This window comes from Acipenser ruthenus, chromosome 3 (assembly GCF_902713425.1).
Source record: "Acipenser ruthenus chromosome 3, fAciRut3.2 maternal haplotype, whole genome shotgun sequence".
Classification (NCBI taxonomy): Eukaryota; Metazoa; Chordata; class Actinopteri; order Acipenseriformes; family Acipenseridae; genus Acipenser; species Acipenser ruthenus.
The window spans coordinates 3,997,114-4,014,680 of record NC_081191.1 but is presented as its reverse complement, the minus strand read 5'-3'; the positions used below and the strand labels follow the sequence as shown (position 1 = coordinate 4,014,680).

At 39.3% G+C, this 17,567-nt stretch overlaps 1 protein-coding gene across 10 annotated transcripts in view; it reads left to right on the top strand.

Annotated features, from left to right (window-relative positions):
- LOC117394738 (PHD finger protein 20-like protein 1) overlaps positions 1-3,649 on the top strand; it is a 32,393-nt gene extending 28,744 nt beyond the window's left edge. For 9 of the 10 annotated variants that reach the window (XM_059010493.1, XM_059010504.1, XM_059010536.1 and 6 more), the window contains 2 exons: positions 979-1,153; positions 1,656-3,649. In XM_059010493.1, coding sequence (XP_058866476.1) covers positions 979-1,153; positions 1,656-1,798 — 318 coding nt within the window. In that variant the 3' untranslated portion in view covers positions 1,799-3,649. The remainder of the gene's footprint in view (positions 1-978; positions 1,154-1,655) is intronic. The other variant, XR_009311335.1, reaches the window with a different exon arrangement.
- Positions 3,650-17,567: the final 13,918 nt, after the last annotated feature.

Here is a 17,567-nt window from a genome sequence, read left to right as displayed (position 1 = left end):
ACCAAATCAAAAAAGCTGTATTTTGCCATATTTTCTCATGCGTTACAGAAGAAAAAGAACAAAACTAAACTTTGTCCTCATAAGGTGATCAAAAACACACTTTCCAGTCTCTGATTCTTAATTTTGTTAAAGAGAACCATTACCATGAAACCCTTCAGGTGTTTATGTTGGAGCACTTGTGAATAAGACAGCCGAACACTTATGCAAGCACAGTCGAGTAAGACAGCCGAACTCTTATGCAATCACTTGTGAATAAGACAGCCGAACCCTTACGCAAGCACTTGTGAATAAGACAGCCGAACACTTATGCAAGCACAGTCGAGTAAGACAGCCGAACTCTTATGCAAGCACTTGTGAATAAGACAGCCGAACACTTATGCAAGCACAGTCGAATAAGACAGCTGAACTCTTATGCAAGCACTTGTGAATAAGACAGCCGAACTTATGCAAGCACAGTCGAGTAAGACAGCCGAACTCTTATGCAAGCACTTGTGAATAAGACAGCCGAACCCTTATGCAAGCACAGTCGAATAAGACAGCTGAACTCTTATGCAAGCACTTGTGAATAAGACAGCCGAACACTTATGCAAGCACAGTCGAATAAGACAGCCGAACTCTTATGCAAGCACTTGTGAATAAGACAGCCGAACCCTTACGCAATCACTTGTGAATAAGACAGCCAAACCCTTACGCAAGCACAGTCTTGCTTCCGTGACTTTTGATAGTATTTAGGGTCAAAGGAGGAGAGAGGGCTTAAGTGTTAGCGTACTCTAGAGTCTGTGTTGAAGTTTTTTAAATAAACAAATATGCATTAAGAATCCATTATAAACTTATGAGACAAGTCTGATTAAATTGAAACATTGAGCCCAATAGCTGGTAAATATGTATGCCAGTGCATTAAAATCAAACAACAAAAGCAAATCGAAAAACAATGTTTTTCTAAAACAGTTCATTTGGTTTATTTTACATGTGAACCAGGAAAGCACGGAAGAAGCTTCTTCAGAAGTTTTGCATGAAAACACTACAGATAAAGGGGAGTCCGACAACCAGGCAAGGACTCTTCTGCAGTGGCAGGTAAACCTCCTGACCCACATTGACAGTGTGCAGAACCAGGTCGCTGGAAGAATGGACCTGATAGAAAAAGAACTAGATGGTAAGAATGCTGTTTTTTTTTTTGTTACCCAAGGGAGAGAGTCGTTTTGGGGGTGCAATTTGAATCGTATGATCTGTCTACTTGACTGAGCAATTAGCTTGCATGCACCAAATCTGTATTCTTTCCACATCTGTTGGCATCTTTTGAGCCTGTCATGGTCCTGCAATAAAATTTGTGGTGCTGTATCCCTGGCGACAACTTTTCCCGTGATGCCTTGGTGCTACACGTCACATTTCTCTGTACTTTTGAAATTTCTCTGTACTTGAAGTTTCTAAACATGAGGGTGAAGAGAGAGAAATAGCAATGAAAGAATATATATATATATATATATATATATAATATATATATATATGAATTATTGGAGAAAAGAATGCAAAACTGTAAAAAAAACCATTTGAAATAACTAGCCTTTTTGTCAAAAATAAATAGAAAAAATTACTTTAATACAATGCTATGTGATGGCAAAGTTCCTCTTTTTTTGTGTTTTTTCCTTTCTCTACAGTATTAGAAAGCTGGTTGGATTTCACTGGGGAGCTAGAGCCACCGGAGCCGCTGGCAAGGTTGCCTCAGCTGAAACGCAGGATCAAACAACTCTTAACAGACCTTGGAAAAGTACAGCAAATGAGTACTCTCTGTTCTGTTTGATTCCAGCATGCATCTGGAGCAAGGGGCCATGAAAGAGCTACATTGTCACAGTGCAATGGACCCTTTAGTTTTCTCGCTGGGTGCTTTAAGTAAAAGCCAGGTGGGCGAAAAAGTCATCTTGTCTGATTTGTCATTCTTGAATGCAGAATAGTTTGTGGCTTGTGAACAGTGTTGTGATTAGGAAAGAATATAACAGCATTCATTGGCCTGGCTGCACAAAGATGACTTTATGAAAATAGACCACATGGTCATATTGGTAACATAGAAGAATCTCTGTGGCTAACTTGCTAAAAGCAAGCTGGAGCTGAATAAACAGAAAACTGGAAAGTGCTTGGACATCACATAAAGTGCATCATTGAAATTGGTGAGTGCCACACACATTACAGTGGATATCAGCTCTGATCACATATGTATCATACAGGGAAGGTATAGTGGCTGTAGAATTAGAATAATGCTGGAGCTACATGAATGTTGGGCAAATGTAGCGAATAGATATAAACTGGAGCCACAGAATACCTAATGACAGTAGGATACTGCTATGAAGAAATAAGTTCGGGCAACAAAGATCAGTTTGTTGAAGACATTGAAAAAGACTTCTAGTTTCTTTAAGTATTTCTAAATATGTGAATAAGTACAGGCTACGACTACAGAAGTAATTGAATGGAACCCGGTCAGTGCCACATACAGCCTAATGGACGTATGCTAAAACCACGGCAGGAAACACAATGGAAGCGACCTATGGGCAGAGGAAATGGGGCGCAGACAGCCTCAACGAGAAACCATTTCAATATTAAACTTACACAAAGCTGGTGTTTAAAGTTCCAACAAATTATTATTGTTTTGTTTGTTTTTTTTTAAGAGGGATGTTTATGAGGCTGGAAGAATGTAAAATCACCCTCTTTCAAAATGCACCCAAAGCAATTTTTTGTATCATTGTAATGTATTGTTATATTAGTGGTCATCCTGTATTGTGCCAACTGTAATGACTTGTATCATATGGAGGGTGTTTTGAAAAAGTATACAGTTTGTTAACAAGGCTCTGATATACAGAGGTGCTGCAGAAGATTTTGATCTTTTTACACCCAGCATAATGATTGGAAAAGAGTTGAAAGAACAAAATACCCTCATTGAAGTACAAATGTAAACTGAAGCCTGGAACGATTCAGAGGATGTTTGTACCATCAGCAGCTACCTCGTTTCAATCCCGGGGCCTTCTGCAGTCTGGGTGCTTCCAGACTTTGCTAGACTTATATATATATATATATATATATATATATATATATTACTACAGGTTTGAAAGGAGGTATAACTGCAGTATACAAAAAAATGATTTTCTTTTTTTTGGGATATACACAAAAGGTTTGTTTCAGACAAAAGCCCTTCTTCAGCTGTGTGGAAATAAAAGTAAACAAAGAAATGTACTGCACTGTGTTGACTTTTCTTTCTACACAGCTGAAGAAGGGCTATTGAAACATCCTGAAATAATAAAAAACACAAAATCCATTTAATCATTTAAACCTTGTGTACATCCACAAAAAACCTTTTCATTTTTTTAGACTTACTACAGCAGGCTACATGCAAACTGGTGTGTATGCACAGTTTTTTTTTAGCAACTGTAGACAAATATACATATTAGAGACATCTAAACTAATTTAAAAATATACTTGAAAAAAATGTATGCCTCAGTTTATTCAGCAGTTCTAGTTATCTGTATAAAATGCATTTTAGAACTGGTACATACTACATACCTACTGTACATTCAGAATTTATTTAACTGCAAACAAGACTGTTCTTTATGTATTGTACAACTTTATGCAAAACTGTTCATTAAAAAAATATTCTGTACATTTAGCATGTTTCTGTGTTTTGTACCGTGGGCTCTGCAACAGAGTTAATCCTGTAGAAGAACATTTCAGCACATCAAAGTTGGGGGCTGATTTATTCACATATAGAATAAACTGGTGAACCCCTCTATCTTTCAGTTCAATTCCTTATTACTATTGTATTCTCCCATTTTAAACTGTCTTTTTTTACAATAATAAATGATTTTATTATCTGACAAATGTGTCTGGATCTCCTGCTCATTTTGCTATTGTGCACAGAAAGAAACTAGTACTTTATCCATTAAAAAGAACCAGCACGTGGGAACTGAACGTTAGATTTTACATGTATATTTACACTGGCTCTCAAAAGTATTCACCCCCCTTGGACTTTTCCACATTTTATTGTGTTACAACATGGAATCAAAATGGATTTAATTAGGAGTTTTTGCCACTGATCAACACAGTAAAAGTCCATAATGTAAAAGTGAAAAATAAAATCTACAAAGTGTTCTAAATTAATTACAAATACAAAACAGAAAGTTTGTTTCATTGGAATTTGAACCTCATTGCATTCTTATCACTAGTCCTAAAACCAGTTTCAACAGACATGATAGTCTTCGATCTCCTTCATACTTTCAACAGGTAGGATTGCAGCCAGCCTGAAGGGCACAGCAGCAACAGCACTTTCTCTATATCCAACCCTCCAGCTAAATACTTGAATACCTTTCTGATAACTAGATAGTAAACACCATGTTCACGTACATGCCTTAACCCTAATACCTTGAAGTGTGCATTTCTAGAGTTAAAACACTTTAACTCCCCTGATGTTTTAGACAGGTTCACTTTTATTCCGAAAGTACTAGCTCTTTTTCACCACCAGAGGCCACTGTAGTATAAGCATGTCCTCCTGTACAGAGCTCACCTAGGCCTGAACTTCTCGACTATAGTGCCTGTGCGGCTGTGTTTATTCAGGGACACCTGAACTTCCCATGTACACCAGGGGCAGGCAGAAACTCACTTTGCAGTTTTCTGTTAGATTCAGACTATTTCATGTTTTTTTTTTATTTTATTTATTTTTTTGGTTGTTTTTTTCAAAGAAATGTGCAGTCTTGTTTAGTCATTCACTTCTCCCAGTTGTTTCACAAACCACAGTTTTGACATATGATGTTGCATTAATACCTGTTCTAAGGTCATTCTAGTTGGTCTTTTGAATGCAAATCCTCTTAATTGGTAGATACAAAACAGTTTTAGTTGTAGCACCAGTACTCTTACTATTACTTGCTGCTCAACTTGCTTTTCATAGTTTTCAGGCTTGTTAGTTTTATAGGAAGTGGTTTTCGCTGAATGGCCAATGGGGGAGAGGGTATACTATTTATAACATTATTTTCATGTCAAGTTTGACCACTGCAAAATGGTCAAGCAACCGAGTCATATAATATAAAAGATGATGTAAAATGAATGTTGTATATTGACAGCAATATTTGTTCATATTCTCAATTGACTCATTATTATTTTAACACAACTTTGGGTTCTTCTAATCCTGAGTATGTTTAATAGATTTGAATTACTTTGAATAATTAACTGTGTTACTGTCATTATTTTCTATTCGTTTAAGAGTTGAGTATTTACCTCAACCAAGTCTGTGTTATCTCTTAAAAATGTATACCCCTTATCTTATTTATGTATTTATTTATTTATTTATTTATTTATTTATTTATTTATTTATTGTTCATGTCACTGTTAAAATACTTATGTTTGGGATGCTGCATGTTCCACTTCCCCATATTAAGCTGTGTTAAAATTGCCTGCATGGTGTATACAGCATTTATATTGTTATTATTTTTTTGTCCACACCTTAAATTGGATACTACAATGGATATTAACTATTCTAACATTATTGCTCAAAGTTAAACACCCCTTGAAAATGCATAAAACATCTCTAAAATGGAGAGTGTGCATTTTAATATTAGAACTTGAGCTATCACCACCATAACTTTAAGACAGGAATACTGTACCATGCTTTGTTTACAGTGACTGGTTCCACTAATTCAGGAATTTACCGTAAAGTTTAATAAATAACACGCACCAACATATAACAGGTACTGCAAATAGCACACACATATAACCAGTCTTTTCATTTTCATTTAAAGTAGGAGGATAGAAATCCTTAGTAGAAGGCAGGGGGGTATGGGGGTCCTCTCCCAGCCTGGGTGCAGGGGGGTATGGGGGTCCTCTCCCAGCCCGGTTGGAGGGGGGTATGGGGGTCCTCTCCCAGCCTGGGTGCAGGGGGGTATGGGGGTCCTCTCCCAGCCTGGGTGCAGGGGGGTATGGGGGTCCTCTCCCAGCCTGGGTGCAGGGGGGTATGGGGGTCCTCTCCCAGCCTGGGTGCAGGGGGGTATGGGGGTCCTCTCCCAGCCTGGGTGCAGGGGGGTATGGGGGTCCTCTCCCAGCCTGGGTGCAGGGGGTATGGGGGTCCTCTCCCAGCCTGGGTGCAGGGGGGTATGGGGGTCCTCTCCCAGCCCGGTTGGAGGGGGGTATGGGGGTCCTCTCCCAGCCCGGGTGCAGGGGGGTATGGGGGTCCTCTCCCAGCCTGGGTGCAGGGGGGTATGGGGGTCCTCTCCCAGCCTGGGTGCAGGGGGGTATGGGGGTCCTCTCCCAGCCTGGGTGCAGGGGGGTATGGGGGTCCTCTCCCGGACACACAGGAGTGGTATGCACGTCTGTCTGTCCCGGGCTTAAAACTGTAGATCCTGGGCCTAAATGTGTGCCTTAATAGGGACCCAATATTCTAAATAAGCATATAACCTTCATTTTTTTAGGATTTGAGGCGTCAAGATTTAACATTAGAACCGCCATGGTTATACGCCTACCTAAAACCGCCGCTGGCAGTCATTATGACGGTTACATTTTAAACAACATCAATATTAAAATGAAAGACAAACTATTGGATACACTCAAAAGTTTTATTCAAGCACATCATAGCAAACATCTGCACAGCCGAAACGCCGTATTTAAATGAACAATTAAACATAAAGGGGTTTATTTTCTAACTTACCACATATAAAGCACTACTTCAAAAAATGAAAAACTATAATAAAATACACATTTCAAAAGAAACTAGTGTGTAAATGAGTATTTATTTATTTATTTATTTATTTATTTATTTATTTGACAAGGACATTGTACAATTTTTAACATAACTGAACATGTCATATGACGCATTGTACTGAAATTTTGCTAAAAGCTCATTTTCATTGGTAGTCCCTGGGCAGGTAAGAACAAAGATAAGCAAATCAACAATCAAGTGCAGAATTTACAACAATAGCACCCCCCCAATCAATGAATACATGTTTGTTTTGATTTTAACCATACTTTTAATTTCTAAGCAAAATCCCTAAGTTCATGAGTATTTGTTATATCATCTGTTAATGAATTCCAGAATATTACACCTTTAATTGAGAATGCAGTTCATACAAATTTAGTACAACGTCTTGCCTCCATACAATTATGCTCTAGTGATTCTGTTGCTAAATTCAGAACGCAGTGTAATGAATTATTTTAATTAACGTCCCTTGTACCTTAAAGGGTCAAAGCGACTTCCTGGCTAGCTAAGAAGGTCTACCTAGTCCAAACAATGAGGAGATGTTGTGACATTATAGAACTAAGCATTGTCAGAGCCATATGAAATGGGTTATATCACATTTAAAAAGCATTTATTCATTCAAGCTTTCTGAGGAGAGTAATATTTGGCTGACCAAATGAATTCTGAGCATACCTATAACTGCTGTTGAAATATGCAGCTTAGATGAATGTGTCTATTTGTCTGTGATTCCCAGATTCAGAGAGTTATCCCTTTATCCGTCTGACAGATGGGAGTGTAAACTCCCAGCTCCAGAGGGGGTAGTGAAGTTGGGCTCCAAGCTCCCAGAGAGCTCTATCATCAGTGCCTGCTCCAGAGGGGGTAGTGAAGTTGGGCTCCAAGCTCCCAGATAGATCTATCATCAGTGCCAGCTCCAGAGGGGGTAGTGAAGTTGGGCTCCAAGCTCCCAGAGAGATCGTATCAGAGCATCTGAACCCTGGTCACCATTTGACCTGCTCCAGCCTTCAGATCCAAACGGCCGGTCTTCACTTTGTCAAAACACTGTGTAGGGAGACAAGAAAAAGCGTAACTTTTTTTTTTTTTTTTTTTTATAAATTTAGTCGTTGCCAGTTATTTTTTATTATTTTCTCCCAATTTGGAATGGCCAATTATTTTTTATTATGCTCAGCTCACCGCTACCACCCCTGCGCTGACTCGGGAGGGTGAAGACGAACACACACTGTCCTCCGAAGCGTGTGCCGTCAGCCGACCGCTTTTTTTCACGCTGCGGACTCACCATGCAGCCACCCAAGAGCTACAGAGTCGGAGGACAATGCAGCTCTCGGGGAGCTTACAGGCAAGCTCTCAGGCGTCCGGCCAGACTACAGGGGTCGCTGGTGCGCGGTGAGCCGAGGACACCCTGGCCGACCGAACCCTCCCTCCCCCCGGGCGTCGCCAATTGATCTGTATGAATGGGGCATGCTATAGATATTATTTAATAGTAAATGTAAAATATCAATCAGGTGTACACTGATTACAGAAAGTGAGATTATAGCAGCATGATTTACTGACCTTTCAATATTAAAATAAGTCATGCCTTATCATTACAACACAGTGGTAAAAAAAAAGGCCCAGTGTGTTTTCTATTGCTGTGGAGAAACCTACCAGCAATCCCAAATTATTATTATTATTATTATTATTATTATTATTATTATTATTATTATTATTATTATTATTATTATTTATTTATTTATTTATTTATTTATTTATTTATTTCTTAGCAGACGCCCTTATCCAGGGTGACTTACAATTGTTACAAGATATCACATTATTTTTACATACAATTACATTATTTTTTTTACACATTATTTTTTATATACAATTACCCATTTATACAGTTGGGTTTTTACTGGAGCAATCTAGGTAAAGTACCTTGCTCAAGGGTACAGCAGCAGTGTCCCCCACCTGGGATTGAACCCACGACCCTCCGGTCAAGAATCCACAGCTCTAACCACTACTACACACTGCTGCAAATGTATAAGAAGTCCACCACAGAACTAGCCTAGATCAGGCATATTAAAATCCCATCCCAATACGTTTTGTGAATGTTTAATGTATCTTCTTTGAGTTCCTCTAGACTTCTGTTAAGAACTTGAAAAGCCCAGTGAATCCAGAATGACTGGATTGTTGCGTGATTTATTTTTTCCTCTCTGTACATCAGGGTTGGAGTTGCCGCTGAATGAGGTGTACGATACAGCTTTCTCAGGACTCGATCCAGGTCACTCTTTCACTCAGTCCAACATGTACCGCATCCTGCAGAGGAGATTCCTGGGAGTCCAGCTGGCAATGAGCATCCAGTTCAGATGTAAGTACACAACAGTTTAGGCATGTTGAGAGACTCAGATTGCATCATCATGGTCATTTCTATTGTTTTTTTTTTGTTGTTTTGTTTTTTCTTAATAGGCCCAGCCGTTTGTGAAACCGAGTGGTCCGTGGCTGTGCAGGCGGGGAGTGTTTTTGTGCCCTCGTGTGGTGAGAGTGGGAACTACAAGCCAATGCAGTGCCAAGATGGAGGCCATTGCTGGTGTGTTGACTCCAGTGGGAAGGAGATCTTTGGATCCAGACAGCAGGGAGGAATTCCTGACCGTGGTAAGTGCACCAGAAAAACAAAAAAGTTAATTAAAAAGTTATATTAGTTATCAGTTGTGATCAACAGACTGAGGATTTTAAAACATATTATCAAGTCACAAGATTATTTCACCCCTAGTTCTCCAGAAACTAAAACTTTTATGTATACTGGTCCTGTTTGATTTTCAGTCTGCAAAATAAAGTAATATTTTTGGGTTGCACTCAAGTATGTATAAGCTAGAATGGCAAACATCAATGAACTTGCTTGATATCAAATACATTTTGTTATTTAGGTAACAGTGACAAAGACTTCCCCTCAGAAAGAAGACAAGCACCCTCAAGGTTGTTTTATGGCCCAGCTGGTTTCTTCAGCCAGCATGATATATTCTCTACACCTGAAGCTAGTAATGAAAACTTGCCACTTAGTCCATGCAGTCCAGATCTGAAGGAACTGTTTGTGAAATCAGGTTTGCTGCTCTCCCTCCCTGAATTCAGCAAATCCAATGTGGAAGTCGTGCTTGGTGAAGTCATTCGAGGAATGTTCCCATCCAAAGAAATGGCCCTCAAGGCTTTGAGGCTGACCACAAATCCTAAGAGGCTTCAAGAAAATCTGTTTGGAGGTAAATTCCTGAGGAATGTTTGCCAGTTCAACTTCACAGGTGCTGTTGGCCCCAGAGGAACATTCAGTTTCAAGCAAATCTTTCAACAGGTTGGCCTGACAGAGAAGCCCAATGGAGGAGACTTTGTCCAACTTGCAAAACTGTTTTTCTCAGAAGAAGATTCTCTTCTGACCGAACAAGAGATCTTGAATCTGGACCAGAAAATCAGGGATGGCTTCGGTCGGGATGTGAATCTGAAGGAGAACCAGTCAAGCTTGTTGAATCAGTTCTGGAGAATAACAGGTCTTTACCACAGTACAAGATGTCATCTCTTGTTTCAGGATGACTGAGTGAAGATTTAGGTAGCTAGTTTCAAGCTGTTTTCCAGAGTGCCAAAGCTGGCGTTTGTAATGGAGACTCCTCAGGCACGTTTGTTCCACAGTGCAGCACAAACGGAGGGTTTGAGGAAGTTCAGTGCCTCGGTTCATAGTGCTGGTGTGTAGATCCGCAAGGAAAGGAGTTCCCAGGTTCCAAGGAAAAGACTGAGGTGCCCTTCGAAATACAAGAAAGAACGTGAAACAGCCAAGCTGATAAAGGCAAGCCAGGCTGCAGGATCTGAAGTGTTTATCCCCAGGTGTGAGACTGATGGGAGCTTCAAGTCGATCCAGTGTTCAGGGAAGAGTTGTTTCTGTATGTTAGGTAGAGGAATAGAAGGGACAAGGACAACTTTAGGAGAACCTTTGCAATGTAAGTATTTTACTATCAGTGCTACCAGCGCAGGGCAATTTCATTGAGTGCTAGCAGTGCAGGGTATGTGTAATTTTAAGTTATATGATGTTCAATTTTTATTATTTTTTTTAAATCTTGTAATTTTAATAAGGGTAGTTCCATCCCACTTCACCTAATGGGAGAATCCATCCCCATAACCTATTTCTTAGATTTAATTTGGTGATATGTTTACCACTCATTTTTTGTCTTAATGTATATCTAAAATACTAGGTGAAGGTAGTGCCTGAGAGAACTGGGATGTAATTGCACAGAAGCAAATGCTTCACGCATGTGGCTTGTGAGCACTCTGTGGGTTAAATGATAGGAGGATTCAGGATTTCTTACACTTGCAAGATAAACAAATATATTATATTTCACAACTTGCTTAATGCTTTCCAATACTGTTGTTGTGTAGTGGCTTACTTATTTTATGTGACCCTTTGGTGTGGAGTCTAATATCTCATTAAAGTCAGCACCATCATTTCCTAACCAAATGGAAACAATTTCTCAACTCCCATGTGAAGCCAAATCCTCACACATGACAAAGAGTTAGATAGTAATCTCCCTGCTCAACAGCATGCCTTTCCATTCCTCCAGTCACAGATCACTGAGTTTTATTAGGCTGTCAGTTATGCACTATAGCTAGAACTGTCCCTGAGCTGAAACACATCAAAATGATTTTCTGATATAAAATTGGCACTTTATTTTTATGGGGTTCAATTGGGGTTCAATTGATAGAACAATTACATAAAACCAGCCAAACAAATGTATTATTTTAATTATTTCACTTTTTTTTACACAGGATACGGACAGCCATTTGAGAATGGCGAGGAGGTGCCAGGAACAAGGGGCAACCAAACAGCAGGGCACAAACCAGTGTGTGACAGTAAGTCTCTCCTTCGATGAGTAATCTAGTTTTAAAAGAATAAAATGACTTGTACCATTTCAGCACCCAGTGATGTAATTTTGCAGCACACCACAGAGGTTTGTGGTAAAACACCACCGTCAGCTTTGTTTTTAAACTCTTGTGCTTTAAGGTTGTTGTAGTATTAGAGGATACCTTCATCAGCTTCCAAATATCACTCTCTTGATTATAGCTTATTTTAGTGGCATTGATATAATTTCTTACCTACTATTAAACCTTATTATGCACCATTGAATGTCATTGTAGTTGGTTTTGTTCTTGCCTCATAAATGTTGCTCATATGGTTTTGTGATAAGTGTGTATAATCCTTTGAATTCATGTATCTCATTTATTTTTGCAGGTCCTCAATGTCCACTACCATTCAGCGAGCCTCTAGTCTATAATGGAATTGTACTGTGCAAGGACATTATTAGTAATGGCCAGCAGAAGCAGCAACGCAAGCTGTCCTGTCACCACGGTTACCACAGCACACTTCCTGGCGACAGCTTCCTCTGTGATGTGGCGTCTGGTACCTGGGTTTCATCTGCCCCACATCCTCATGCCTGTCAGAGTAAATATCTGTTTCAAAGCTCTATTCCTGTCTATTAGAAATATTGAAGCCTTCCTAACATTGTGGCAACTAACCATCAAATACGGTATCTTCCGACCCATACCCCTTGCAACTTTGTAAAAGGGTTAATTTATTCATGTATTAAGTTTTGATGTACACAGGCCACACTGTCTTATTACCACTGGGTGCACTGTTACTACTACATCACAAGTCCAAAGAGGTCAAGTGACTTGCTCACGGTCATACAGTTTCAGTGGATGAGTTGGGTTTAATCAGGAGACCCTGTTCCAGTGTCAACTGATTACAGACAGGAGCTTAGGTTCCATTAACCTTTTCTCGTTCAGTACTAGTGCCAGACATGTAAAGCAGAGTGCAGGCAGTTTTTTCATCCCAAGAAGTGTACAATAAGCCACCCTTCCACTTTTCTGTCCTAGGACCCTAGGAGTTCCAGACCACCCAGGCTCAAGCAGATTTCCAGCTATTGCTCGCTAAGGGGAAAGCATGCAGCAGGGAACTCTCCAACTTACACACAACCATCCTTGAAGATCTGAGGGCCCACGGTTTCTGCCACCTCCAGGTACCTCTTCTTATTAGCACGTTCCAAACCCCTCCCATTGTGTTTTTGTAACCTAGGTTACAATCCAGGTGGTCTGGCACAGATGCAGCTGATATCACACAATCGAAAGCAGCTGTGTGAGAAACAGCACCAGGCCAGGGAGTGGCTTGAGAGTCAAATGATTTATGATCTTGTGTACTTTAGTAGAAAAGTGAAAAGATTCCATTTAGACACGCTATAGAGAACAGCTTTGTAAATCTGGCACGTCGTGTTCAGTGATTCAGTTCAGTGATTGTAAATGTGCTGCAGGAACAGAATGATAAAGAATGTGATTATTCCTCACTGGGATAATGATGATGTGGACTGTATTTGTTCCAAATTAGTATTTTTTTTTTTATAAATTGAAAAAAGTGAAAATAAAAAAAACTAGTATCAAGTGTTAAATATTTAGAAATGTGTATTCACTTAAAAACTAGCATTCCTATGAACCCTTTGAGTCGTATCGCCATATGCTGTCGGAAATCACGTTGCAACCTCAGGTCCCAATCTGAGGCAGTGTATACATAGATGTAAAAAAAATAATTGCCCTGTTCTCATGTATATTCAATAAAGGAGGTTATTCTTCAGCTCAACAAAAATAATTGAGGACTGAAAGAGTTAACATCTATGCACTGTGGTTCTGGTGCAGGATTGAACATTCTCGAAAGCAGTTTGTAAATAAGATAGAAATGTAGCGGTATTATGATAAGTAATAAGCTAATCAAATTGTTAAATGTGCATTTTGATGCCCTGGAGTATAGCAGCAGGATTGCAGGTCAACTAATCCTTGAGATGCATGCTGTTTTAAGAGTGGGTCCCCTGTATTGATTACCATCCATATTTATTGTATTACTGCAAGTTATTCAGATTTGGGTAGATTCTCCCTCATTTTTATCTGTGAACAGAAGCTCAGCTCTAGCAGCCAATAAGGGGGTGTGGAAGGGTGTGGGTATTCACTGACACAGGAGACAGAAGTTGTAATTGAAACACCGCACAGGTGCTCGGTTTTATTCTGTTTTACTCTTGTGAGTTGCACTGGTTTGTTTTAGCCCGCAGAGGGCGCTGTGGTCCGTGGTCTGGCTACCACCTATGGTATCCAGAACCTACGGGCATACCACGTCAGGGTACACAGTTCAGCTGCAGGGGCACTCGCACGTGCTCGAAAATAATGAAAACGAAAAGGCAAAAAGAAAAAGGGAAAATAAAACACAATAATCAAAACTACAAAATAAAGGTGCTGCACTTTGCAGCGTGAACTTCCCCAGTCGCCGCTACCCGTACGACTCGGGTCTCTGTCCTACTCTCCGCTGTTCCTCAGCTAGGTTTCTTTTAAAACACACTAACGGGGTCTGCCCACGGATTCCCCACTCTCTCTCTATCTCTTCAGATTCTCTGTGGATGGTTTTTCTCCCGTCCGTCAGCTGGTCTGGCTGAGCAGCGTAACCGCTTGCTCGTTGTACAGGTCTAAAGGGGCAGATCTGAGGAAACAGCAGAGTATTAATTTATAGGATCAGCAATCCCACTAAAACCCGCCTCCCAGCCACTCAGAGAGGGGGAAAGTGCACACACCCTCTTCCCCACCTCTCTGTGTCACTGCCATGATTGGCAGGCAGATCCCACGGGACTGCCGCCCCCCTTCCTACAGCATTGTGCATGCGTCAGATGGCCAGTCCAGATCTCTCCCTGTTACAGGGGGCCTTTATTCCTTAACTCTTTGTGCTGTCATTGCTTATGAAATATATTTTGTAAAATAAAATACTATATATATATAGTGACAAGGCGTGTGGTTTTGACTCACCTTTGTCACCATTCAGGATCGGTCCACTATCTTCAGTATAAGAAAATATAATGTCCACAATGAAACTGTTGAAACAGGATGATACCTATATATTTATTCTTCTACAAACAAAACAAACAAAAATCTAACTCTATCAAGTAGCGCTTAAACTAAACTTTTCCTTAACTTACCAACTGGACGGCTACACTGTTTACCAGTAACAAAATCCCTTTTTTACAATCCCTTTCTCTCATGTTCCCCTCAATACAGGGTCTTAATCCCTTATTATTGTCTTGACAACCAGCCTGCCCCACTGACTCCTGTGAAATGTAGTCCTAATGGTCTCTTGGAACTACATAGAACATAAACTATGTGTGATTCTCGGACCCACGTACCTCCCTTCCATCACACTCCCATACACTCTGCCACTATATATATACTGTATAAAGCCAAGTGAGTATTTAAAATATGAATTACTATATTGAATATCTCTTCATTGGGTCAAATATCTCTACTTTTTTATGTCAATTCTTTTGGCAAATCCAGTTCAGTGTGGATCTGTGATAACTCAGCTGTATCTGTCGAGTGTCTGGATGCAGATCGCTTGAGAGCGAGAGATCACATGGAAGGCATGACTAGAACACATTCCCACCAGCGCTCTTCCTGATCTGCATGACATTGGTAACTGCAGTCCGGGGCCTGCTGTATAAAGGCTCTCACCTAGTGGTAACCACTCGTTGAATTAGAATGAAAATAAAGCTGTTTGTAGCATAAAAAACACAGGAATATCAATATGGGCATTGCATTCCCATGGCTTGATTTTTTTTTGTCATATTTGATAGAGAACTGCAGGAGGAATTAAGTTTGTCTAAAGCTATACAACAGCAGCATATTTAGGACCAAGTTCAACCCTTTCCATTCCTTTCCTTGCTTGCACAGGACTAATTTGGCACCCTTTACGTGAACTAAGACATTTTATTTGTTGGGATGGCATTTAAATTGCATTAAAGCACAGCATCGCTATCACATTTCTTGGCCTTGGTACTGTGTTTCCCTTTTACTTGAAGATGTCTGATAGTTAACTTATAGTGATAACTTATACTAGTACACTTAATCAATTTGTATAATTTCTAGTTCTAATTTGTTGACAGTTTGTTTGTAAGCAAAGCCAAGTATTTCAGCTGTGGTTTTCATTAAATAGAAATAATTTGAAATGCTTACGTGGCTCTGTACTAGCAAATGAGTTATATGTTCCAGTTGATTGTTTATGCAGTTAAAGTCAAGTATATAAGTTATAGTGAGATTTTACCTGTCTTCACAAAAAGAATGGATGGTTTACAGCAGATTTAATGACCCCTACGAAAATACAAGAATAAAATACTTTTTTGAGAGGCTAAGACAAATGAGGAATCAGAAATGTGAATATATATATATATATATATATATATATATATATATATATATATATATATATATACGTTTTTTTAATTCACTGCTTTTCTGGAGTGAAAGTGTTCATGAACAGAACGGTTGCCTTTTGAAAATTTAAAAACAATGATTTCATGGCTGATTTCAGCATGTGCTTATTCCAGTATAGTATCATTACAAAATTGAAATATAGATTATAGATTTGGAAATAATATGGCATATTTGGAACCCTATATTTTAATTAAATTATACAGGCAATGTACATGGGAAGCCAGTATATTATATATAAGGCTTCCAGGATTTTGAAGATGTGATGTGTTGTTTTTCTTATTCTTGATGTGGTGTGTTGTTTTTCTTATTCTTGATGTGGTGTGTTGCTCTTTTCTTATTCTTGATGTGGTGTATTGCTCTTTTCTTATTCTTGATGTGGTGTGTTGCTCTTTTCTTATTCCTGATGTGGTGTGTTGCTCTTTTCTTATTCTTGGTGTGGTGTGTTGCTCTTTTCTTATTCTTGATGTGGTGTGTTGCTCTTATTCTTGGTGTGGTGTGTTGCTCTTTTCTTATTCTTGATGTGGTGTGTTGCTCTTTTCTTATTCTTGATGTGGTGTGTTGCTCTTTTCTTATTCTTGATGTGGTGTGTTGCTCTTATTCTTGATGTGGTGTGTTGCTCTTTTCTTATTCTTGATGTGGTGTGTTGCTCTTTTCTTATTCTTGATGTGGTGTGTTGCTCTTATTCTTGATATGGTGTGTTGCTCTTATTCTTGATGTGGTGTGTTGCTCTTTTCTTATTCTTGATGTGGTGTGTTGCTCTTATTCTTGATGTGGTGTGTTGCTCTTATTCTTGATGTGGTGTGTTGCTCTTTTCTTATTCTTGGTGTGGTGTGTTGCTCTTTTCTTATCATTGATGTGGTGCATTGCTCTTTTCTTATTATTGGTGTGGTGTGTTGCTCTTTTCTTATTCTTGATGTGGTGTGTTGCTCTTATTATTGGTGTGGTGTGTTGCTCTTTTCTTATTCTTGATGTGGGGTGTTGCTCTTTTCTTATTCTTGGTGTGGTGTGTTGCTCTTTTCTTATCATTGATGTGGTGCATTGCTCTTTTCTTATTCTTGATGTGGTGTGTTGCTTTTTTCTTATTCTTGATGTGGTGTGTTGTTTTTCTTATTCTTGATGTGGTGGGTTGCTCTTATTCTTGATGTGGTGTGTTGCTCTTATTCTTAATGTGGTGTGTTGCTTTTCTTATTCTTAATGTGGTGTGTTGCTTTTCTTATTCTTGATGTGGTGGGTTGCTCTTATTCTTGATGTGGTGTGTTGTTTTTCTTATTATTGATGTGGTGTGTTGCTCTTTTTTATTATTATTGGTGTGGTGTGTTGCTCTTTTCTTATTCTTGATGTGGGGTGATGCTCTTTTCTTATTGATGTCGTGTGTTGCTCTTTTCTTATTCTTGGTGTGATGTGTTGCTCTTATTTTTGATGTGGTGTGTTGCTATAGATTTAAACTATAGATTTAACCTTGTGTAAATTTTAAAATCAGTTACCAAAAAAGTAGTTGGTGGAGGCGGAACACAGAAAATTCCAAAATCATTGGACAGAGGTTCATTTT